This window comes from Thalia democratica, chromosome 5, assembly GCF_965202585.1.
Source record: "Thalia democratica chromosome 5, ktThaDemo2.hap1.1, whole genome shotgun sequence".
NCBI classification, from domain to species: Eukaryota; Metazoa; Chordata; class Thaliacea; order Salpida; family Salpidae; genus Thalia; species Thalia democratica.
This window is the reverse complement of record NC_139169.1, coordinates 75,741,560-75,766,290: the sequence shown is the minus strand read 5'-3', so window position 1 is coordinate 75,766,290 and position 24,731 is coordinate 75,741,560. Positions and strand designations below refer to the sequence as shown.

The following is a 24,731-nucleotide window of genomic DNA, read 5'->3' as shown; positions in this document are numbered from 1 at the left end:
TTTCAAAGTATAAACAAAAATGCTTTTTGTTTACCGTCGCTAAAAATAAGATCATTTGCATTTAGAACGTGATTGAATATACATGCTTCAAAATATTTATTCAATAGCTTTTGAAAAGCAAATTTCGAATTTTAGTAAAGTTTTTGCACAGTTTATGCAGTTTTAGGTTCATTTACGTTTAAAACTGTGAATTATATAGACTTTAAACAAATAAAAGTGTAACAAGTTTATATATATTTTTCAAAAACTCACGATTGTTTTCGGTTTTTCGCCGCCACGGAGTTTATTGTGATTGGCATGTTCAGCCTGGAGAATATCCAATCAGCGACCTGTATTGAGTCACGTGACGTGATGTTCTTCAGCGAAATTTGAAAGTTGGGTGATTTCCCGTCGCTGTAATTTTTTTGTGATTATTTTTGTTTCTAAATTTGCACAGCAAGGTTTTTGTGACTTTTAATTGTTTCTATTTGTTTTAGTTTTAAGACAGTTACACTGAAATTTAATAAAAATTGTAGCTCATGAACTGTTTTTATTATTTGTGGTTTTGAAATTTTTTCTGTAAGCTTGTATTTTAAGTGATAGATACTGTTTTCTTTATATAGTAAAAACACTATATGACAAATAATATTATTTTCAACAAATAATAGATAAACATAGGTTTTTATTATAAAAAAGTTGACTTGTACTTTTTGAGCCACCAAATAGCTTAGAAAATATTTAAACTAAACTTAGCAAATTAAAACGTCTAAGAAGTAGAACAATAAAAGTAGTTTAAATAGAAAAAACTTTAAATAAAATAATAGCTTAAAGCCAATGTTAAAAAAACAACTTAATACTAAGTAAGTATATGTAGACAAATAATAAAATAGATATCGTTAGAAAAATAAATTAACTTAAAATAAAAACAGACAAGTTTAGCACAAAAGTTTTGATTGAAAACTGACTAAATTAGATTACAGAATTTGTTTAAAAAATCGATTTAGGTTAAAAATTACTTAGATTTTAATGTTTCAAAAATTTTCTGAAGATCAAACTTAGATTATTACATAATCCTATAATTTCACATGACCGATTTAGATTTATGTTGTAACTTGTATCTTAGAAATAAAAATGTTTTGCTAGCTCACAGATAAAAGTAAGGTTGTTGAATTAAAGATAAAGCGAACTTGACCATTAAGTTACTAAGGTCAAGTTAATTGGCCGAGTATATTTAGGAACCTTTTTATTAAATTTAATAAGGAAGTAACGTAATTGTTTCTTGCATATTTTAGAGTACTTAATATTTAGTAAATAGCAAAATCAGTGGCTTGATAATAGTTTGAGTTTTTAAGTTACTTTTAACGCAATTTAAAGTTGTCTTCTTGTTATATAGTTTTTATAAAAATATGTTAATATAAAGTTACCGAAGCTTATATTTAACAAGATAGTTTTCAAGTCTGTAATACGTTTAATTGTACATAACCATAATGCACAAAGCAAAAAAAATTAACACAACTAAAAATAAAATAAATGCCAACAAATCAAATTAAGAGTATCATGACAATTTAAAATGGGGTTTGCTAAAAACTTTTGTTTATAATAGTTAAAGATTATTTAAAAAGTATACTAAAAATTTATATTGTAAGTTATGATAAATTTAAAAAAGTTTCATTATAAATTAAAAACAGCCAATACTAAATACAACTACAAATATATAGATACGTGTATATAAGAAAAATATTAAAAACAAAAACTTAAAATAAATTAGCGCTAAAAATTTTAAACTTTTTGCTCTTTGAAAAAATCTCATATAAAAATTCTTCCAAGTAGGCTCACAACCAAAGGTAAAACTATATTAAGTAACTTGAATATAATTCTAAGTATAATATATTAATATATATGTATATATATATATATAATGACCTGGATTGACCCTTGTTAACTTGTATGACGTCATTATTGTCGTCAACAGTTTCAAATCGCGCCATGTTTTTCGTGAACCACATCGGTACCTGAAACTGGACACCGCTGTAAAGTTATTTATATAATATAAGCAATAAAATATTCATTATAAAAATTATAAATGTCTTCACTTGAAGCTGACACCGCTGAAAATGTTAAATGTTTTTAGTATTAATGCATAACATATACTTTAAATAATCACGTCTGCGTAAAGTGTTTATATTATAAACTAGTTAAGAAGTAATAACAAATTTTTAAAAATTTTTTCAAATCCTTCGTAAAAGTGAACTTTTACACAAAAAAAAATGGTCTGTAGCTTTGAAAGTAACACATTAAAGTTTATATATTGTGACAAAAATATTTAAATACTTAAAGAAACTAGGTTTTCAAACACTATTGGTGAAACTTTTCAATGAATACTATTACAAAAATAATTAACAAGTAAATTAATGATGAGTAAATCATTCTTGTGAACTTGCAAAGCAATGTCGCTGCAGTAATTTTGATACTTTTTACAAACTTGTCATAAATTGATCGTTTACTTAAAGTATTTAAAAACTTTTGTATCAATTTTATAGAAGGTATTGACTGTATATTCTGTAAAAAACAGCTGTTTTAAGTTAATTTAAAACATTTAATTCAACAAACAAAAAACAAAAAAATTCAAACAATACATTAGTAAGTCTATTAAAAAATTTTAGAGTTTAAAACAACTAAGTTAGATATGTTGTACTAATTTAAAACATATAAATATTTATGTTAAAATAAAATTAAAAATATTAAAGAAAGTTTAAAAAGTTACAACTAAATACAAGTTTTATGAAACATATAATTTTTATATTAGAAATACTTGTTGTTTAACTTAATAAGTACATCTTTAAACACAGCAAAAGTCAATCTTCTAAAGCTGTTTTTGAAAACTTTCAGAATTATTAATTCTAAGAGTTAAGTAAGATATCAATTAAAAAAACATTGTTTTTACAAAATTAAAACATAAAAAATCTAAACAAAACAAAAGTGTGAATGAGTTAAGTTTTAATATAATTTTACAACTTAAAATTGAAACTTAAAAAGATAGCTTAAGAATAGTTACAACCCTGAAAAGGAAAAAGCTTGTTTAATTCTACTAGTGTCACTTTTATAAAAATGTTTATATTTAAAAAAACTAATAAAATCAATAAGCTCGCTATCAGTCAAAATCAGCTACGCGTATTAAGTGAAAAAGTTAGTGATGTACAAAACTAAGGAAAAACAAAAAGACATTGAATAACAAAATAATAAACAAATAAATGACACAAGTAAGAAGTAAATTAAAAATGTAATAATACCTGGCAAATGGTTTGTAGCCCTGCTGTACACCAATTGTTGACTGGTACTTCATAGTGTCCGGATTCTGAATGGTTTTTGTACAATTTTATAAAGAAAATAAGAATAAGTTTGCTTAAAAACTTTATATTATAAAGAATAATCAAAATAAGCGTAGAATGATTTTAAAAAAGTTTTACAAGTTATATATATTTTATAAAGTAAGCATCATATTATTTGAATTTATTTTAATATTAAAGATCTTTGTTGTTTTAATATTCCAAGTCGTAAAAATTAGTATTTTTTGGCGGTTTAAAACTCAGATACGAGCTATATAATTACAGCTAATTTGCACAAACGCCGTATTTTCATGTACTAGCGAGCCATATGGATATTTATAGACATTACATTTTCGTCATCCTATTAGCACACGCTGGTAACACGTAACAACGAGTGTGTTACGTCATAATCAAAGTTACAGTCGTTTCTCGTAAGTTGTAAAAACTTGTTTCTCTAAGTGTTGTATAAAATATTGCTTTACTTGCTAATCGCTTTGAAAAAATCAAAAAAGCAAAAATTACAAACTGAACTTTGTAATTAAAAACGGTTTTATTTTTGTATTAAATTTTATATGTAAATCGTTAGATATATTTTTTAGTTACAAAAACAAAATAGATTACTAAAATAGCAAACGTAACAACTTTTTGTTTTGAAAATTAAACTTTAAATCAACTAGTATCAAAATAAAATAATATTAATTATTATTTTATTTAAAATTTAATTCAATTTAAAAGCATTATTTTTAATTTAACAATGCCATTTGAAATGACTAGCTAGTGTAATGATATCAATAAGTGCCGGGTTAATTAAATTCAATTAAATATTATTTGTTTAGCTTATTAAAATAACTTCCGCAGCCAAGTAAACAAAATCAGTATAAAACCCGATTGACTTTTAACACAGCTCATGGAAATCATCGACGGTGTGACGTAAGAATAAGATGAATAAATCATTACAATAAACAAAGGTTTGATTTGCTTTAAGTAACATGATTTCACGGCAAAAGTAGTTAGTCAGCCGTTGAAATAAAGCTGTAAATAGAAAATAAACAGCAACGATGGTATGCAAATAACAACGAAAAAACTTAAGTACCAATAACATCGACTATTAATGATAAATGCGTTTACTAAGAAATACAAAATAAATGATGAATCTGCCAAATTTTATCAATGCATTTGGTAAAAAAAAATACACTAATGATGGTTTACAATTAACAATGAAAAAACTTTAAAATCATAATATTTAATATCAATCCTAAATCTTATCGCAACAAAATAAATCAATAAACCTGTCCGAAGTTGATCACTGTTTTTGTTTAAAAAAAACAAACAGTAGCGATGGTTTAAAATAACAACGACAAAAATTACTAAATGTAATAATATCGAATATCAATCATAAATCTCATTGCAACAAAATAAATTTTAACCTGTCCGAAGTTGATCAGTGCGGTTTGGTTCTCACTCAAGCTGATGATGGGGATGAACTCCGCGTCCTCAGGAAGATCGCTGAACGCTTTCTCCTGGCCCTGACGATCCATGAACACCTCGCCGTTGAGTGCGAACGCTGGGGGAAAATAGTTGTTGAAACATAATATATAAATCTTAAAAAAGTAGTCGAAAATGACAAAAAAATAACACAAAGATAACTTAGTAAGGCAAGTAAGCATACAATTTCAAAAAGCTGTAATAAAATGTTGTGGTAAAAGTATTTTGCATTTAAGTATTTTTAATATCGAACTTTTTAAAGTAGGTTGATAAGTTATTTTCAACCGTTAAGATGTAAAACAAGTTTTATATAAAAATTATCTTTATTTATATAGAACTTACTAGATAATTTCGTGCGTGTGAATTAAAGAATATTGTTTTTAATTTGTAATGAATTAATTTTTAAGTCATTTCAAATCTCTGTTGAGTTCTAACGCAGTATAGCTTTTGATTATCGAACTTTCTTTTTATACAGATCAAATCATATAATCTCTTTCATTCATAATTAAGTTGTTTTATAGATTTTTAATCGATAGTAAAAGAACTTGTTTTATTCTTTCCTAGAGTTTAAGAAAGTTTAAATCTTTTATCAGTTGAATTTATGACTTATGGAAAAAAAATATTCAAAATATGAACGCACAAAAACTTAAAATTAATTACCAAAGATTAATGAAACATAATAGCGTTTGGAATAATTTCTCTAACCAACAAGTCGTGTATTTATTTTTAGTTTAGTATTGAATCATGGCATTAGTATTTAATGTAAAGATATCCATAGCACACAAAACAATTTCTCTTACCAATAAATCCCTCGTTCAGGTCGAGTAAGCAGCTGATGACGTCACCAACTTTCCATTGTTGACCGAAGTTTTGTGGTCCGTTGTGCCACAGGGACGCCTGTAAAATAATTGTTTTAACTATTATTTAATGCATCATATTTTGAAATATATGTACAAAATGTTTTGTGGTTTTACACCATAATTAACAAAATCTTAAAATATTTTACCAAAAGTTGACTTAAAAAAGAAAAAGAAAAGTATAAATCTACAATCAAATAAAACCAAACCCAGTTAATAAATAAAGCTAAAAGTTTTGTATAATTAAATCAATTATCAAAACTTCGAAAAAAATATTTAAAAGTAAAAAAATAAAATAATTGTCAATTTTGAAAATAAACTGACATTGTACCCATCAAATACGAAAGCGCTTTCATCGCAACCAAGGTCCACACACGGGTTTATTTCTGGGTAAGCCCACCCTACCCGGACTTCCCCTTCCGTTTGTACCTGTGGATTTTTATGTTTTAAAGTGTTAAGGTCGATATTAAAGTACCAAATGAGTTTGTACGGAAAAATGTTTTTATTGGTGTTTCATAACACTTTGTTTTAAGCAATTAAACCTGCTTGATAGGAGGGCGAGTTTGCTTTTAGTGTTTATTGTTTATCTTAAAAAATGATGTTTACTTTTAATAAGTGACTTAACTAAGTTAATATTTAAACACCTGCATATATTCATTTGATTATAAAATTTTTATAGTTTTTATTCTTGAAACCTCAAGTTTGTTGCTTATTTTGCTATTATTAGCTCAAAGTAATTTCAACTTATCAAATTTTACTTATTGTGCGCAACATATTCCAAACACGTCTTTATAATATTCATCTGCGTGTAACTAACAGTTACTTCCCATTATTAAGTATTAAACAAAGTTATTAAATATTTTATATTTGTTTCACAAAAACTCACAGTGACTTCGTAGTACCACTTTCCGCTATTCACGCTTCTCCCCTTCTCCGCCCTGAAGATCCGCATCTTCCCCTTGCTCACGTTGGACAGCTTCCTCCCGCTGCTGTTCGACTGACTCGACTGCACCACCGGGGACTGGATCGAGTACCCCAGCCCGATCAGTGTCCTTATCCACTCGCGGGTCGTGTGTCTTGGTAAAAGTGTTGAGAGGATTGAGAAATGGTTTTTTTGTTTAACCATTTACTTGTTAAGATACTATATTTAAGTTTTTATACTGTATAAAAGCTTTGCGCGTGTATTGTCTACCTTGAAGATTTATAGTTGTGATATTTGGGAGAATTTTTTTTAATAGAACGGTATTGATGAAATGCTAGTCTATAATGAGAACAAGCACCTAACGAAAATTTTTCGACCAGATTTGAGTAGCAGATTATTTATGGAGTTTTTGACTGACAGATTTTCTCATAAAATGACGTAATAACTATAAACACTTGTATGTATAGTTTTTAAATTTAGAAAGTTAATTTCTCCTTGTTTACAACTATTTTATGAATATTTACAAGTATTCTGTTTCAAACTTTTGTTTTTGTTTTTACCTATTTAGTTGTTTTACAGATCTGTCTAGTAAGTGGAAAGGAATCAATCTTGGAGTTCTCTTCTTTGCCACATCCTAAAGAAAGTAATATAAGTTTTGATTTTATTTAGTTTTATACACTTAGTACATTCTGTAATAATTCATTTATGTATTAAGCAAAAATTTTACGATGTTTTTTTTTTCTATATGCATTAAAAATGTAGTTTTGTTAAAAAATCTATACTACTACTTTATATAATTAAACAATAGCTTTTTAGAAACACGTTTCAAACGTATAAGTTATTTAAAAGGTTATACAGTTATAACAAGATGCAAATTATAAGTCCTTCCCTGGCTGATAATGTCTCTTATTTATTTTTTATTTTATTATAAACTAGTTAAACTATCAACTAAGTCTAGCAAGGTGCATACTGTAGGTTCTGTTAGTCAACTATAAAAATAATATATATATATACAAATTACAAACGAAGTGCACATTGTAAGTCTATCCCTGACTTATTTCCCCTCTTTATTAGTTATATTACACTATAAATTAAATAAATTTTATAAACAAAATTAATAACAAGATGCATGTTTTAAGTCCATCCCTGGCTTATTTTCCCTCTTTATTAGTTATATAGCATTATAAATGAAATATATTTTATTAATTAATAACAAGGTGCATGTTGTATGTCCATCCCTGGCTGATCCTCTCGCGCGCCCACATGTGGTGACCGTTTGCCGCCAGTTGATCCACCAGATCCTCCAGCGCTTTCGTCAGCATGACGTCATTGAGGTCGTACGGGGCGGGCTTGTACCCGTTCGACATCGTGAACCTGTAATTATTTTATCTGTTTTGTTTTAATTCTTTAAATACGGTTTATCATTAAACATCAACTTTTCAGAGAAAAAGTTAAATAAGAAAGTTAAAATAAAAGTTGATAAGAAACACTGTTTGAAATGTTTTGTTTGAATATTATAACATGATTTATCATTCAAGCATTTCAGAAAAAAAAATTTTAAGCACCATAGTTGAAACCTTTTTCGAACATCGTGAACCTTAAGTATGGTTTATCATTAAACATCAACTTTTCAGAGAAAAAGTTTACGGCTTAAATAAGAAAGTTTATATAAAAGTTTATGAGAAACAATGTTTGAATTGTTTTGTTTGTGTATTTTTTACATGATTTATCATACAATCATTTCAGAAAAAGTTTTAAGTACTATATTTGAAATCTTTTTCGAACATCGTGAACCTAAGAGAAACATTACTTGGTTAAATTTTAAGGTTATTATTTAACTTAAAAAAAAACAAAGTCTTAAAAAAGGATCTTTCAGACTGCGAAACAGTTGTGGTTTTGAATTAAATAGTTTGATAAATATATAAATTATTCTGGAGATTGATTTTAGCTTGTTGTACTTTTTGTCTTGAACTTACATGCTACTTAATGCAAGCAACTTTCATACAATACATTTAAACTAAAAAATATTTCATTTCAAACAATTATACCTCTGTGAGAGCTTGAGCTTCTTCAGCCTCTGTTCAGCGGTCCTGTCGTGCATGGCAATGCTGTAACCCAACGCCAGCACCGTCCTCAGGGTCTCCAGAGACTTGGCCAGGTTGAAGTTCCTCTCTGGGTCGGGCAGGAGGGAGAACTCCACCAGGCACGGGTTCAGTTTCTTCGCCGGTTCACGGACCTTCAAAAAACATTTAAGTGAAAGCTGCAAACGTTCTTAATAATTTGTCCGAAATCTTTTTTTAAGTTAAAGTAGACTGATATTTTTTGGCTTATTTTTTAATGATTAATAACAAAAAAGTACACAATTGTACATTAAAAGGTTGCTGATTAAGGAGTTATTAACAATAAAACATATCTACAGTCATTCTGGATCATAACTTTTTTTTACTAGTTTTTCAATCTCAGTAAAGATAAAACATAAAACTTTTTTTACTTAATATTTTTTAAAAATTTCATAAACACTAACAGGTCCGAATTTCCAGCCGTCTTGTATTCTGTCTACTGCCCACAAATCGTGAACAGCCTGAGCCAACTTCGCTCCTATGATCTTCATCTCTTGTGTGAGGAGGACCTTTTGAAAATTTTTATTCAGTTCAAGCATTTGATTTAAGTTTTATTTAACTACAAAACAGTTTGTTAATAAAACAGACAAAGTATTGTTCATATGATCAAAGTTTTAAGTCTTTTTTTATCACTTTGAAACTTTAAACAAACAGAATTTCAACAGTTTGGTTTAAAGATTCAAAAGCTTAGTATATCTATAATTTCATCATTTACAGAAACATAGGAATAAAACCTTCAAAGTATTTAAAGGTACGATTCGTGCCTTGATTACAAATCTTTGGCTTCAAAGATTTGTACCACTTAAACAAACATTAATATAACTTGCATTATGAAAATAAAAACACACAGATCAAACAATACAGCTTTCCAAATTTTCTTTAATATTAAAGTTTTAATTTATTTAAAAACAAACGATCAAATTGTTAAAATTACACATAAAACAAAACATTTGTCAGACTTTATCAACGACATACTTAAGTTATTTAACGAATCTAAAATATTTTCATTCAAAAGTAATTCTTTTGTTTTTGTTAATTGCATCATCGCAGAGCCACAGTTTTCACAGAGTCAACGACGGTTCGCCGCCAACACTGCGTATATGTCGTCATCACAACTCGACAACCATTCCAACATGACGTAACAACCATGCATCAATCACGTCATCTCCATGCTGACTCTCTAAAACCGGCTCTCTAAAACTCTAAAACTTTCAGTTCTCTCGAAAGCGGGGATGCACCTAAAAAAATATTAATAAAATTTTCTCCTCAACCTTGTTCACCTTCTGCGTGTCGATCATGCGCGGCACGAATATGACGTCACTTTCGCTGACGGAAGTGGGCCCCACCAGCGTGTTGGGGTCGTTGCCGTGGCGACCGTACGTCTCTATGGAGCGGACTTGCAACGGCTGGTCGGGCAGCTTGGCCTCGATGTAGGGAAGGTAGTTTTCCGGGGGGAAGAAGCGGAACTGGCCGTTGGAGGTGTCGCCGAGCAGAAAGCGAATTCTGTGAAAAAAAGTTTATCTTGAAGTTAGCATACAGCTTGGTTTAAGCATGATTTAAAAAAAATTATCTAAAGTATTAAATTTGTTGAGTTAATTAACAAATCTTGACCTTAAACTAAAATAACATGATTTAGTAACTAAAATGTTAGAAGCATTTTTTGTGCACAAATAGCTAAGTTAGCTTCTCATTTCAGAACACCAGTTTAACTTAAACGTTCACCAACACTATTCACTTCCTGATAACTAAAAAATTATTCAACACAAAACATCATCTTATGTCTATGAATTTATCTGCTTCAAGCGTAAAGTCCAAATTACTACACAACCAACTTGACACCGGCTGAGAAGCTTACGACGGGGAAAAACAGCCCCGACGTGTTGAAGTCCTCGAAAATCCCCTGAACCGGCATGCCGTCCACACGGAACGAGATGGAGGGCTGGTTCAGGTTCAAGCAGCAGCTGACCACCTCGCCCGGGTGAAACAAAAGGGACTCCCCCGCCCTCGAAACCGTCACCGCCTGGTGGTCTGTTGGAAGTTGTTTTGTTTCAGTGTTTTATTTTAAAAACAATAATTGTTTAGAGATTTTTTTATTTTACCTTTTAATTTATTTTCACTCAGTTCCAAGGAAAATTTGTTTACAAGTGTTAAACAAAAAATGAGGTAATTTTTTTTTGAAAGTAAATTCAAAGTTTTGTAAATAGTTAATATGTTACTCAAATTAACGTAATGAAAATACTTAAGTTATAAACGAATAAACAAATAAACTACCGTTCCACAAGTTGGCGCCATCGTAGGCGAACGAGAAAGCGTCGTCGCCGAGCGCGTTGTGCCCGTAAAAGTGGCCCCCGGTCGGGTACGGATGGAACCCCCTCGTGTTGGCCCACCCCACCCTCAGCAAAGCGGGCGTGTCCGCAAGAGGGCTCTCTTCTACCATCACCTCGAAGTACCACTTTCCGTTGGTGGCGCATCCCTCCCGCATTCCCACGTATATGTTCGGTGATACGCTGAGAGGGTTAATATATATATAAATTTTTAAAAACTGTTTGTTTGAAGGTGTATTAAGTATCAAAAAAATAGTTTAATGATTATAGTAAAAAATTTTAAAACAGTGTTGTACAAGTTTGCACTTTATACTTCAAGGATAAAGTATTCCCACGTATTCACACGTAAATGTTCGACGATACGCTGGTTAAGCATTTATAAAGTAAGTTTTAATTTAAAGATAACAGAATTAAAAGCTTATAGTTCGAATTTTTAAAACAATGTTGTACAAGTTTGCACTTTATACTTCAAGGATTTATACACTGTGGAGTATGTTAATAAAAAGTTATTGAAGTTATTAGTTTGTTAAAATAATAATAATTTGTAAACAAATTGGTAGGTGCGTTTATCAAGAGTAAAGATAGATTTAGAGTATTTAAGAAAAGCTTTGTTACTAATAATTCGAAGTTTTGTAAACATAAAAGTACTTGTTTGTTAATAATGAGTAGTTCACATTTGAAGAACATACTACTTTAAAAAACAGTAAATAATTTTTACTTACACAGATTCTTTAATTTCATACAAAAACAGTTTTTCAACTACGTAACGTAAATGCAAATTAAAAAGTCATAAATTAACCAACTTGGTTTTTTTACAATATCGTTAATATTGTACAATCTTTTACTAAGTACTTGATAAAAGCTTTAAAAATTTAAGTAGCCTTATTAATTTTTAGGTACTTTTGCAAACAAAATCTACCTGGTAATATTAGGGATTTCAGCGGTTTGTAGCAGTAAATCTCTTCCTTTCAGCAAGTTGTCACAAATAAGTTCCTGATTTTGTCTTACTGCCTGACCGTTGCATACGCACAGTGAACTTAAAATACCCAATACCTGTTTAAAAGATTAATAAAATAACATGTTTTGTTCAAAATACCAGACTGAGGCTTCACCTAATATCAAATTAAGTGTTATATCAACTTTAAATCACTTTTTAATCACTTAAAATTCAAAAATAAACTAAAATAAACTATTTTTAGTTGCAACATACAAATAAATTTAATAAAATGATGTATAAGTACGTTTGATGATAATTTACAGCTTATATATTTATCTATAAATAACCAATTCAAACACAAAATTATACAATCTTAAAAACTAAGGCTTTTCAATAACAAAGAAAATATTTTAACCCAATGTTTGCTAAGTAGTTGTTTGTTAATAAGAATTGAAAACAAAAAAAAAACAAGTTTAGTAAAACTTAGCCAATTTCAAAATGTATTTCAAAACAGAATTTTTAAACTAGACAGTTAAAACTAGAAAAACTAGAAGTTTCAGAATAAAAAACTGCTTTATTTACTATTATTGTCCTGTACATGACATTATACTGTATCCTGGTGTATGACTCGATAACCGAAAGGTTTTTTCGTACACCATGGCCTTAGACCAAGTTTTTTGAGCGCTTTTTTTTCGTTCAGTAAACAATGTGTACTTAACATTAAAAAGTAATGTACTTTGAATTAAAAGTAACAATCTGAAAAACTATACTTAGTAAGCAGATAAAAAGCTTTAGAGCTTAAACTTAAATGGTAAATGGTTGCAAAACAAATGGCAGCTGAGCGGTGGAATAACAGCTGAAGGTGACAAAACTAAAATTTTTTCGTCTTATTTTACCGAGATTTATACTCGTTCTAGGATAGGTTTTATTCTTTTTATTAAACATCAAATAAACTTTAGAGTTTCTCCCGTGGTTCTTCATGAAGTTGACAATTGTTTGTATGTGCTGCTCGTTCACCATGTTGACTGCGTCATTGCTTCCTGCTATCACCGCTACCATCACGTCCAGTGTGCCTGGATAGTTTGTTGTATGAGTTAATAACAGATAACATCAACGCTATTTAAAAAATCATAGTTTCAAAACAGAGAAAAAATACACTGATTAATAGACTGATTTAAAATTGTCCAGTATATGTGATAAAATTAAAGTTTAGGTGAATATCTTACTATTATATTGTTGTTTCTTTCACTTATAACGTATTTAAAACCAAAAGGTTCGAAAAAACACGGCTTTAATAAAAAGATGATTCATTAGCTGATAAATATCAGTAAGTTTCAAACTGGTTTTATGTAATCAGTTATAAACAAACGTACAATAATAACAACTTATATAATAGTAGCTACGCATTAATACAAAAACTTTAATCGTTTAATGTTTATGAAAATAGAAGTATTTATGCATTTGTAAGTTTTTCCAAGCTACTTCAGAAGTCGAAGTTTTTAAAAACATGATAGTCAACCGTGAAGAATCTTATTATCACCTTCTTAATTAAATTTAAAGCTATAAAGAAACAAAATGTTCAATCAACTAATTAAATTGAAAAATTAAACAAAATATCACGCAAAATGCATAACTAAACGAGTGAAACAGTTTTACGTTCAAAATACTAAAGATTTGTAATTTTTTTTTGCAATAAACTGAAAAATATTAGTTGGTAGGTTTATCATAACACCACAAAAAACAAAACTAAATTAAAACAGTTTACGAACTTTCATGCTAAACGATTAAAACAGTTTACGAACTTTCAGAGGCCTGGTGGCCGTCCAACTGTGAGACGAACCAGTCCAACTTATCAGCCAATCGGGAGCAAGAGTTGGCGTTGTTCCTCAAGGTGGCAGCCAATAAGGAGTAAAGGTCATCCAGCAATTGTTTCCACTCCTCGTCTGGAACTGACGATATTTGCAGGTAGGAATTATTGATCGCTGATGAAAGCTTCTCGATGGATTGAAGGATGAGGCTGATGCAACCCTCCTCCTCGAAGAAATTCTGCCTGAGTGGTTTTAAATTTGGTTTATTTTTACAGAATTTTAGTTATTGGCTTATTGCTTTTATTTAAATATTTTGCTGAAAAAAATTTTTCCTGGTAGTTTTAATGAAAATATAAAGACGCCAATTAAAATATAAAGTTGTAAACAACAGGGAAAAGCTCGGAGTTAGTTAGCATGTTTAGAATAAAAATTTCTTTTATAAATCAAGTTTTTAATAACAAACTTAACTTTAAAAACATAAATCAGAGCTTTTGTTTAACGATAAAGAACTTATAATAAGCAAACTAGTTAAATTTTTAAAAGTTTTACCATTAAGTTTCAGAAAGTACGATAAAAATCTGACTTATATTTGAGATCTTGAAACAACTTTTAAATTTTTGATAACGTTTAAACTTCAAAAATAAAAATAAAAACAAAATCACAGACCTGTCTTTAAGATCTTGCAACAACACTTGCTGATCTTCGTACTGATCATCCGACTCTCCGCAAGAAGAAGGAACGGAAAAGAATTCAAGAAGATCTTCAACGCACTGCTGGAACTCGTAAAAGTTGGTGGTAATCGAAGGATTGTCCTGACCTTGCCTCTCCAACCATGTAAGATCGCTGAAAAATCAATTAATTAAATTGACCTTTTCAAACATATTTATTGCTTGTTTAAAAGAAGTTAAGCTGTAGTTTTGATAAAGAAACTTTTTAACAGGTCTCTTTTAACTCTTATGCAATTTACAACTACCAAGCTATCAACATTCTATAAAGTCGCTAATAAAATACAAGTTAACAATGATACAATTCAATAAGTTTTTTATCTATCTTATATATCGTTTAGTTTTGAATGTGTTTTGTTTAAATCTGAAAACTTTTATGCTTTTTACAACCGATAAAACAACCACCAACGTTAAAAACTCGTAGTATATTCTTTCAGTTTTCAGTATTATTCTTGCGGTTATTGAGGTGTGAAGTTGGGCGGATGAAATCGACAACCCATCATCCATATGCCCTTCGTGGTGGGCTATTGCCTGATAATAAAAATGTTTGTTTTAATAAGTTATTGGAATTTAAAAAACAAATCAAATAGTACATATGTTATTGTGTAAAAATTTTTTTTTTGTGGGGTACTGCCTGATAAGAATATATTTGTTTGATAACATTATTGAATTTTTACAGAATAAATAAATGTAACCAACTTTCTTTGCTTTGTTGTCTCGACCGCTTTTCGATGTGAGAGCCTGAAAATTTAACTCATATGAATGTTTGGTAGCTAGTAAATTACTTTAAAGTTTTTAAAGTATTTAAAAGTATTTGTTTGTATTTACTAGTATTATAGTAAAATAATTTTATTAAGTGGAATAACTATTTTATCACCTTAACACAATGGACATATATCAACAAGCTTATTTTGTAACTAGAGAAAAATTAAAACATTAAAAACAATTATTAATTCATTATCACAAACCTGATCAGCCAAAAAATACTTAACCTTGTCAAAAGTTCTAAAGAATAATTTTTCAAGATTATCACAAATTTTATCAAAATAATTTATAAACGACCAAAAAATTTCAATATACTTATCTTTATTAACACAAAGAACACAAAGTACCTTATATGTGACCCACAATCCACTATCTACGTGTTGAAGAAAACATATACATTCGCCAAATTTTACATCCGGGTCTCCCATGTCCTCATTGTCGCTGAACTTCGTAGTTTCTACTTTGTCCTGAGTTAAGAATATTGAAAATATAAAGTATGTTAAAAGACTTAAAAGTAATCCAAACTTTATAGTTTTTTAAAAGGTCTTACTAAAAATAATTACTGAGCATTAAGGTGTTTCAAAATTGTATGTTTTTATTTGGTTCTAAAGATGTTATACTTGAGTATAAATTTTAGTTGTAGATTTCCAAGTAACTAAAAAAGACAAACTTTAGAAATTTGCCAGCAAAATACAGACGACGACCTAGTCGCTTCTCTTGACGAGGCCAAAATTAAACTTTTGTCTTCTGACAAGCACAAGTATGTACCTGTACAAAAAGTTTATAAACTGAAATAATATTTTTTATTAAATCACATCGTATAAGTTTTTTTACGTTTGGAATAGGTATGGAATGGGTTCAGAACGTACAGACTGATATTCTAAAAAATTATCTTGTGAGTTTGTTTGCATTGAGAAAAACGAAGTATGATTTAAATTATAGAGCTATGAAATATTAAAAAACTTAATTTTATAATTTAGATACACAAATAAACTTAAAAAAAATGAAAGCGTTAAGCATATTTTATAAACAAAAGAGCTATTAAAACAAAGAAATCAATTTCATTCAACAAAAATACTTTTTGAGAGAAGAATGTATTGAAGTCAAAATAAAAACTAAAAATATATATACAGTTTAACTACTACTTAAAAAGAAATATTTAGTGCTAGTGTGAAAATGTCAGTTATAAGTATAAAACTATTAACTAGTGCTATAATAAATTAGTTGTTTATTTTTTTAAAACACGTATTTTACCACTTATGACGTGGTAGAGCCTGAAAGGTTGCCCCCATTTTACATGTGACCCTGACCACTTGACGCCAATTAGTTCCAGACGCCATATTGTCGGTGTCATCTGATTCTCCTTCAATCCCGCGTCGAAAAACACTAAGTTTTTCCTATGATTTGTTTAATAACACTATAAATTTCAACTTTAAGTACAATAAAACTAAAATATTAAAAAAAGACCTTGAAGAAGTTGTATATTTTTTAGTTAAAGTTAGTGAAATCAAAACAAACAAAATTTTAGAAAAAGTGTACTCATATAAGGAAAATAGTCAAGTATTTTTAGTTAGATCTCACGTTTGTAAAATAAATTCTACAATTTTGCATCTCATACTGTTTTAGTTAAAAATTAAAAAAAAAATTTTCAAACGATTATCAGTCTCCATTTTAGTTAAAAAAGACTTTACGGTAACTGAAAACAGAAGTTTAAAAGAACTAATACAAAATTTAGTAATAAAAATACCTAGTGTGTACCATTTATATTAATATGTAAAACCAACTGATTTTGTTCTTCGCTCCTCACACTGGTCATGAAGTCGTTGACGTGGAAGTGGCACAAGTGGAAGCAGTCGTTTCCCTTCAGGAATCCCTGTGTCTGTCCCGCCTGACTTGATACCGGTCCCACGTTCCACGATGTTTGCTGGAAGGAGGCTTGCACCGTGTGTGACTCGGATGAAAAGTGCTGAGAAAAATTAACTAGTTTTTAAAATATTGTTTTAAAAAGTTTTATGGTGAAAAAATTCTGAGAAATATTTTGGTTGAGTTTTTTCAAACGATTTAGTTCAGATTTTTTTTTGTTGTAGTATCTATGGAAATAGTTTATTTACAAAAATATCAAGTATTTTTTAAATTACAACAACTCTAGACTAAATTCGTTAGGAAGGAAAGATACTTTTAAAATACTGAAACTAAAGTTACTTTTGTTTAAGACAACTAAATCGCTTGCTTGAGTTAACTAAACAAAGCAAATGTTTTGTAGCATTCAACCAGCATCTTACCGCACATATTAAAAATATTTATAATCTTAAACTAATTATAGCGAGCAAAGTATCTCACCAGGTATCTTTCAAAAGACACACTTATCAGTAAAAGTCTGTCTCCTCACTTATATTAGTATAATATTTATTAAAACAAGTATCTCACCAGGTATCGTTCAGAAGACACACTTATCAATAACAATCTGTCTCCTGCCCTAACTTTCTCACCAACGCTTCTCTGTTTGGATGCTGGATGAACTGTCCACCAACAGTTCTCACCTGCGTTATAATCTAATACCTTAGTATCTAATAAGTTATTAAGTTTTTTTCTTAAGATTAAAAACGTACTTTACTTTTAGCACTAAGTAACGTTAAGCTATTTGTTGGTTCTAATAATAAAAAGAGGTACATATACATATAATCATTAATACGTTATAAAATATCATCATAACTTGTATAAATTTTAAGTCTATATATACTTTTCACCAAGATTTAATTGATCAGAACTAAAGTCTAAACGTTGTTTTAACTACAAATTAAAAAGCATACCATTGAAACATTAAAGTTTCTAAACATGCTAGTTTAAGTTTTTAACACTTTATTACAACTACGATTAATGCAATCAGTTGCTAAAAACGCAAAAACTGACTTTAGGTTTTTAAAAAGCACATACAAACAATTTGAACAAAAAACAAACCAGTTTCTTGCTGACTAAGACCAACATCCAAAGATAGTTTGTCTGAAGCTTTACTTGAGGACTTTAAACAGGCTAGTAGCTGTGAACATAAATTAGTTTATGGTAAAATTATCTATAATGCTTCAATTTGTAAAATGTGTGTACAAAAACTTATGGTATATCAAAACAAAAAAATTTGAACTTAAATCTTTTTTGTACAGCACATTGCATTTATTTAATTACCTTTCCACTCGATTTGTGTTTTAGCTGAACTGCATTTCCGTACAAAAGTGATCGGTTTGTTTGTGCTGGTTTTTCGTCGGAATTCTGTTTGAAAGGAATAATGTAAGTAATATTTATAAAACAACTGTGTTAGAAATAATTAACTATTTAAAAAACATTAAACACACAGCTTATGTTACTAAAAGTTACATAAAAGTTCTATTTTGTGCTACATGAAATGTTTATTACTTAAACATAATTCATCACAACACAAATTTTGCATAGATTAATTGCTATTAATCTTTACTTCACTTACTTCTTCAATTGATAGGAGCTCGTGTAAAGCTCTCAATGATAATGCTTGATATAGGATGAATACACATGAGGCACTTTTTGTTGGAGTGTCCTGTTATCGAAAGTATTATTTACAATAAAACTGAGTCTTTAATTTCTAAATAATTAAAACCTAACGATTAGTGTGATGCTTTAAGTTGAACGCTTTAGAAAATGTTTATACCGTATTTAATAGGGAGTAAAATAGTATGGTTGTACACTTTGTTTCAGTATCCTTAACTTTTTAAGCAACATAAAATGCTATATATTTATTAGAAAAGATATGTAATTAAAAACTAAACTCATGTTTGAACTTATACATTAAACAACTAAAGCCTGAAAATACAAAATAATTAAACGTTTAGTGAAAAAAAATTAAAGAATATATTTTTAAATTTTAAAAAGACTGTTTCATTGTGTTACGGTCATTAATACGTAAGTTGGCCAGTTTTATACGTAATCAGTTTTATAGTCTTTCTTAAGGTGCTTAACACCTAAGAAGACTTTTGTCGTCAACATTCGTTGCAGTATTTAAATTATTTTTTTGTTAAATCTTAAGTTATTCTTATGTTCAGGAAATTAACAGCAAGTACTTATTAAGTTTTTAGCGATATAAACACTAAACACTTATTATACAAAATTAACGGCGTACTTTTAGTGTTATAAAAACAATTAAAGTTCTCAACTTAAAAATAAAACTGTAATCAATTTTTTCAATCTAGTGGCTTTATTTGAGATAACTATCTGCATAAATGTCGATTTTTGTTACTACTTCTATTTAGTATTGACCAATTATTTTACAAGTCTTATTATCCAACCTGATTGTCTTCCATTTGTTCAACTTTGCACAATTTCGAAGCGAACCCTTCAGCTGCCAGGCAAAATTTGTCGCTTCCATGCTTGGATGAACACTGCAGGTAGATATCATCATCCTGGTAATAAAAAAGTAGAAATAATTAATAATTCTAATAAAATGTTTGGATAACCATTCCAGGTAGATATCATCATCCTGTTGATACAATTTAGTAAAATGTTGTTAATAAACTTCAATAAAGTATATTCAGAAAAATTTTCACTTACAACTACAACCCGAAATTGAACTATTAAAATTTTCAGTGAAATAAACAACTATTGAGGTCTTAAAATTTTAGTAAACAAGTATAAATTTGAATTGCTTTTTTTATAGAATCATTAAAATATTATTTAGTAAACTTGAATAATAATGTACATGTTAAAATTTTTAGTTTATCACTTTTTTTATTGTTGTGTGCAATAAGACAAGTTATACATGCATTCAAAAACACACAGTGCGAAATGTTACTTTTTCTTAAAGGTATAAACTTGTTATACAGTGTTAATTAACGGCTTCTTAGACCGCAGCTGTTTATAGTGAATGTCTACATTTTTATTTAAAAGTGATTAACGAACAAATAAAAATCTAATAATTTAGTATTCTCTTTATTGTTTTATCACTAGTTTGTTCTAGTAAACTTTGTTAAATTTGTTGAAGCTAGAGTTAAAAACAATCATTATAACAATTCTACCAACTAAATATTTTTTCAACAGCTGAACAAAGCATAACAAAATGATAAAAAAAAAACAATTTTTCTTTAAAATTAAATCAACAACAAAATTAACCGTTCTAAGATACGTTTCATCGTCATCTACTGTCTCCGTCATTAGTATTTATTTTTGTTTAACTTTTTAGCAATTTTTATTTTACTTTTTAATTCTGCACTAGCTTTAACACAAAAGTGATTCTACAAAATTCAAACAAAGTTACAAGATTTAAAACTCAGACTTCGCTGAACAAAAACAGATAGACGAATGTTTTATTTATATATATATGTTGCTGCTATCTTCATACGTCACTTATCAACTGAGAGTTGCTTTCTTATCAGTAGACAGCAGCACTTTAGTTGTTATCTGCACAATGGTTGCATTTTATATTTTGTCTATTTACTTGTTGTAGGATATATTCAAAACTCGAAAATAGTTCGCTTTGGTGGTTGGATTTTTTTATAAGAAACTAATTAACAGAATAAATTGTAAACAACCATTTACTAAAATTGTCAAATTTAGTAACAAGAAGTTTTAATAATAGACTCATCTAAATCTTATCAACTAGGACAATTGAGTATAAAGAAAGAGTTTATCTAGTAAATTTAAACTTAGAATCTCTTGATTTTTTGACTGTAAAAGTATAACAACTTTTTTATTTTGTTATTTGAATTTGATTTTTTCAAGAAGAAAGTAAAAAAAAATACTAAAAATAATAACTTTCTAAATCCTTCAAAATCTATTTAATTTTTTATTGTTATGTTAATGTTAATTTTAAGGTAATAGTTATTAAAACAGCATTTTTAAATGAAGCATTAGTTTTCATAAAAAATATGTTAAAAACGGTTTTGCTACAGGTAAGCAATAATAAATCTAAAAGTTTGTAAATAAATAAAAACGAATCGGTAAAACAAGTACTTTCTTTTTTAAAATGACTTTAAACAATACAAGTATCAATATTAAATCATGAATAGCTTTAAAAACAACTTAAACTGTTTTTTGCCCTCAAATTAACATTCTATCTGATAATCACAAAAGTCAATAATTTGTTATCAATATAAGTTTGGTATGTAAGACATAGTTTCTCATGCAAAACACTTTTTGTGTTTACGTGTGTCTTCTTTAGAAAAAAAACGGCGAGAGATAATAGTAAGCGAAATTAGAAGCAATTATTACGTCACAATAATTGATTTTAATTAGTCGAAGCTAGACCGGCGCTGTTAAATATTTAAAAAGCAACGAATCGAGTTTTATACCGCTTAACTACTCCAGCTAGTGGTTACATTTTTCTATTTATTAAAAGTATTAGGCTAGAGAGAAATAAACCAAGAACTAAAAAAGCCATGAATGTCTTAAAGGCGAGAGGTTTAATTAAAACTTTAAACATCTTGATCAAATCTAAATCAAAACATCTTGATACAATAAAAAATCACCATTTAGAAAAAAAAAACTTTTAGCTATTATAAACTTTTAATTCAAGCTAGTTTAAAAAACTTAGTATGGCTAAAAAGAATCAACAAAAAATCAACAACCTGAATTATTTTACTTTTTTATACACTATCATATACATCAATATCAATATCAAAATCAAGAATATTTACAGTGAAACAGAGATTATGTGAAACAGTGAGTAATTTACGTACCATGCTTTACAAACATTTTTGTAACAAAGTTTAATCTTTCAAAAAATATTTTACAGCAAAACTTTAAACGATGTGTAAATAAGCAAATTTAACTAAAATTACAAAACAAGTAATCTCGCTCTAAAGCTCAACACAATCATTTGCTGAACTATTAAACCTTATAAAGATGAAAACAAAATAGTTTATTACAAATTTAAAAACATTTACGAAGCTCATTACAATCATAATTTTAAAGAGACTTTATAACATTGGTACGGTTTTTGAAATCAATAAAAATTCAAAATAAGTAAGTAAAGTCTAGCTGTTTTTAAACAACTTTCTAAAAATACAAACAAATATTTTACAGTATATTCGCTAAACAAAACAACTATATATATTTGGTAAAGTACTTAACGTTTCAAATTAAATAAAGAACTTTCGTTTAAGTTCTTTGGGCATAAAAGAATAAAAGGTTACAAGTTTTTATTTTACAAGAGTCTGTAAACTACAATTAAGTTAATATATCTATTTCATGACTTACTTATCAATAATAAATCTTTGAGAAAAATTGAATTAAATTATAATAACTTTTTATTAACTATGCTATTGTTTAATGGTAATTTTCGTTTATTCATACATCTCTCTCTTGGTAGTAAGTTTTTAGTTTTTAGTTAACTTTTATAAAACAGTCCGGGAATAATTTAGTATACGAAATCCATTCTGTTACATAAGACTACGTACCCCCGGTTTATAATTTACAAACAATAAACATAGTTCTTGTTACTATTAATTCAAGCAAGTCCAAGTATTTTTTAAACATTTTAGCAACATTTTTGATATTTTTAGTGTCTTTTTTATGCATTTTTACAGTTCTGTATAGTCTTTTGATAAGTTCTGTTTTGTTTATAAAAAATGCTTCAGCAACTTTTTATTTTAATTTATTTTTTATAAGTATTAAGTTACTAAATTGAAATAAGCAACTCTGTGTTTTTATATTTCACACAAGTTGTATTTATTCTCTATTATACAAACCATTCTTAAGTTATGTAACTTTCAATATTTTTACCCGACAATCTAAGAACAATGATTAAAAGCAAGAAATAAAAACTAAATTGCTAGTACTAGATTGACATAGTTGACTTTTTAAATTAAATATTAAAAATTTAAAGTGTTTAATTATTTTCTAGCTTTTTTCGAATTACGTTTTAAAATTGTAATAAAACTACTATAGAGTTTGAAAAAGTTTATGTAAAATAATTCTTACACTGAAAATAAGCAAAATCATTAAATAAAACGTTAGTAACAAAATTTAATCTTAATAACATTTTAAACTCAAAATAACTTAATAGTCAATTTAAACAAAAAACAGTAAAACAATATAACTATAGCATAATTATATCAAACTATATTACAAACAAGAAAAAATAAAAACTATAGACTTATAGTTTTAGTTTACATTTAGAAGTATAAAATATATATTATTAAAGTGGCATGATTAAATGTATACTCGACTTCTATTGTGCAGACTATATAGACTATTATGACAACAGTTAATAAGTCTTTAGTTGCTAATTGTATTGTATTTGCTAAATTCTGTTTATTAAAACGTATTTTTTCAAAAGCTTCAATAATCTGACAGTTTTTTCAAACCTGCAAATTGTGACAACGGTTTAAATTTTATTAGTTTAGGTAAATTTTAAAACAACATAGTTAGTCTATGGCGGTTCAATAACTTTTAAGAAAATATTAATTGTAGTTGAATTTCATTCTCGTTTTATTATATTTTTATCCATTTTATAAAGTTTTTTATGATAACATGGTTGTTAACCAAAATCTTTGACCAACAAACTTTATATAACAAGTTCAAGTTAGTTGGTGTGTTACGGGCAAATTGTGCAATTCATTTTATCGATTTTTGTCACAAGCGATGTAAAATCACACATAACCCAATGTACAGTATATCACCTTCAATTCACGTTTATAAAACTGTTTTACACAAAAAATTTATTAAAAACTGAACATTTATCTAGTTTTATGATGAATGTACTGTTTCAAATAACAGACATTTAGTTTTATGAAAATTATTTGTAATTTTTTCAGTTTAAAACTTTAATTAATAGAATACTTTACAACCTACCTATAAGTTTTATCACTTTGAATTAATAAAAAAACGTTTATATACATTTTAATTTAATTTAATGTAGATTTTAGTTTTTAAACAAGAAGAACTCTTAAATCTTAACAGTGATTGAAAAGATTAAAATTTTTAATATATTTATGGAATATTTTTTCTAAAAGCTTGTTTTTATAACAAAAAATGAATTTTTAACATTCTCATATTCATGATTCTCATTAAAAATTATATATTGTTGTTATAGTTTATCTGAGTAAAAAAGTATGGTTAAAAAATGAATGTTTAAAAAGTTAAACTTTTATTAAATTCTTGTATAAACAAATAACAACATATTATCCTGAACATTTTATTTCATTAAAAAAAAACCTCTGTTTGTTTACCGATTTTAAATAATCACTTGCAATTACCTGTACATTATTTTCCAAAATAAACCATTACAAATCACTACTTCCAGTCACTGAGCAATAATACAAATAAGAATAGGCGAAACATAAGTATGCACAACTAGTAAAAGAATTTAAACATTAAAATAAAATTAAAACAACTGAGTTAAAAACAAATTTTTTAGAACTGTTAATGCAACAGTTCTTTTTATAGTTTTTAAAACTAAAGTTTGCTCTCACTGTTTGTTGTAACTTTTTAAAAAATAGTTTTAAGCAAGTAAACTAGTGTTTC

General features: G+C 27.9%; 1 protein-coding gene across 1 annotated transcript in view; it reads right to left on the bottom strand.

The window, feature by feature from the left end:
* Window positions 1-24,731, bottom strand: part of LOC145836091 (ryanodine receptor 2-like) — a 67,329-nt gene that overhangs the window by 40,443 nt on the left and 2,155 nt on the right. The window contains exons 2-30 of the mRNA XM_082943892.1: window positions 19,559-19,672; window positions 18,724-18,813; window positions 18,429-18,512; window positions 18,207-18,285; window positions 17,676-17,788; window positions 17,033-17,214; window positions 16,503-16,645; window positions 15,919-16,016; window positions 15,596-15,715; window positions 15,183-15,224; window positions 14,893-15,014; window positions 14,425-14,601; window positions 13,753-14,000; window positions 12,905-13,023; window positions 11,933-12,066; window positions 10,961-11,196; window positions 10,522-10,717; window positions 9,961-10,192; window positions 9,094-9,198; window positions 8,618-8,805; window positions 7,784-7,943; window positions 7,130-7,203; window positions 6,534-6,723; window positions 5,972-6,076; window positions 5,591-5,687; window positions 4,733-4,869; window positions 3,270-3,334; window positions 1,903-2,007; window positions 253-393 (exon numbers count right to left, since the gene is read on the bottom strand). Coding sequence (XP_082800018.1) covers window positions 253-393; window positions 1,903-2,007; window positions 3,270-3,334; window positions 4,733-4,869; window positions 5,591-5,687; window positions 5,972-6,076; window positions 6,534-6,723; window positions 7,130-7,203; window positions 7,784-7,943; window positions 8,618-8,805; window positions 9,094-9,198; window positions 9,961-10,192; window positions 10,522-10,717; window positions 10,961-11,196; window positions 11,933-12,066; window positions 12,905-13,023; window positions 13,753-14,000; window positions 14,425-14,601; window positions 14,893-15,014; window positions 15,183-15,224; window positions 15,596-15,715; window positions 15,919-16,016; window positions 16,503-16,645; window positions 17,033-17,214; window positions 17,676-17,788; window positions 18,207-18,285; window positions 18,429-18,512; window positions 18,724-18,813; window positions 19,559-19,672 — 3,896 coding nt within the window. The remainder of the gene's footprint in view (window positions 1-252; window positions 394-1,902; window positions 2,008-3,269; window positions 3,335-4,732; window positions 4,870-5,590; window positions 5,688-5,971; window positions 6,077-6,533; window positions 6,724-7,129; window positions 7,204-7,783; window positions 7,944-8,617; window positions 8,806-9,093; window positions 9,199-9,960; window positions 10,193-10,521; window positions 10,718-10,960; window positions 11,197-11,932; window positions 12,067-12,904; window positions 13,024-13,752; window positions 14,001-14,424; window positions 14,602-14,892; window positions 15,015-15,182; window positions 15,225-15,595; window positions 15,716-15,918; window positions 16,017-16,502; window positions 16,646-17,032; window positions 17,215-17,675; window positions 17,789-18,206; window positions 18,286-18,428; window positions 18,513-18,723; window positions 18,814-19,558; window positions 19,673-24,731) is intronic.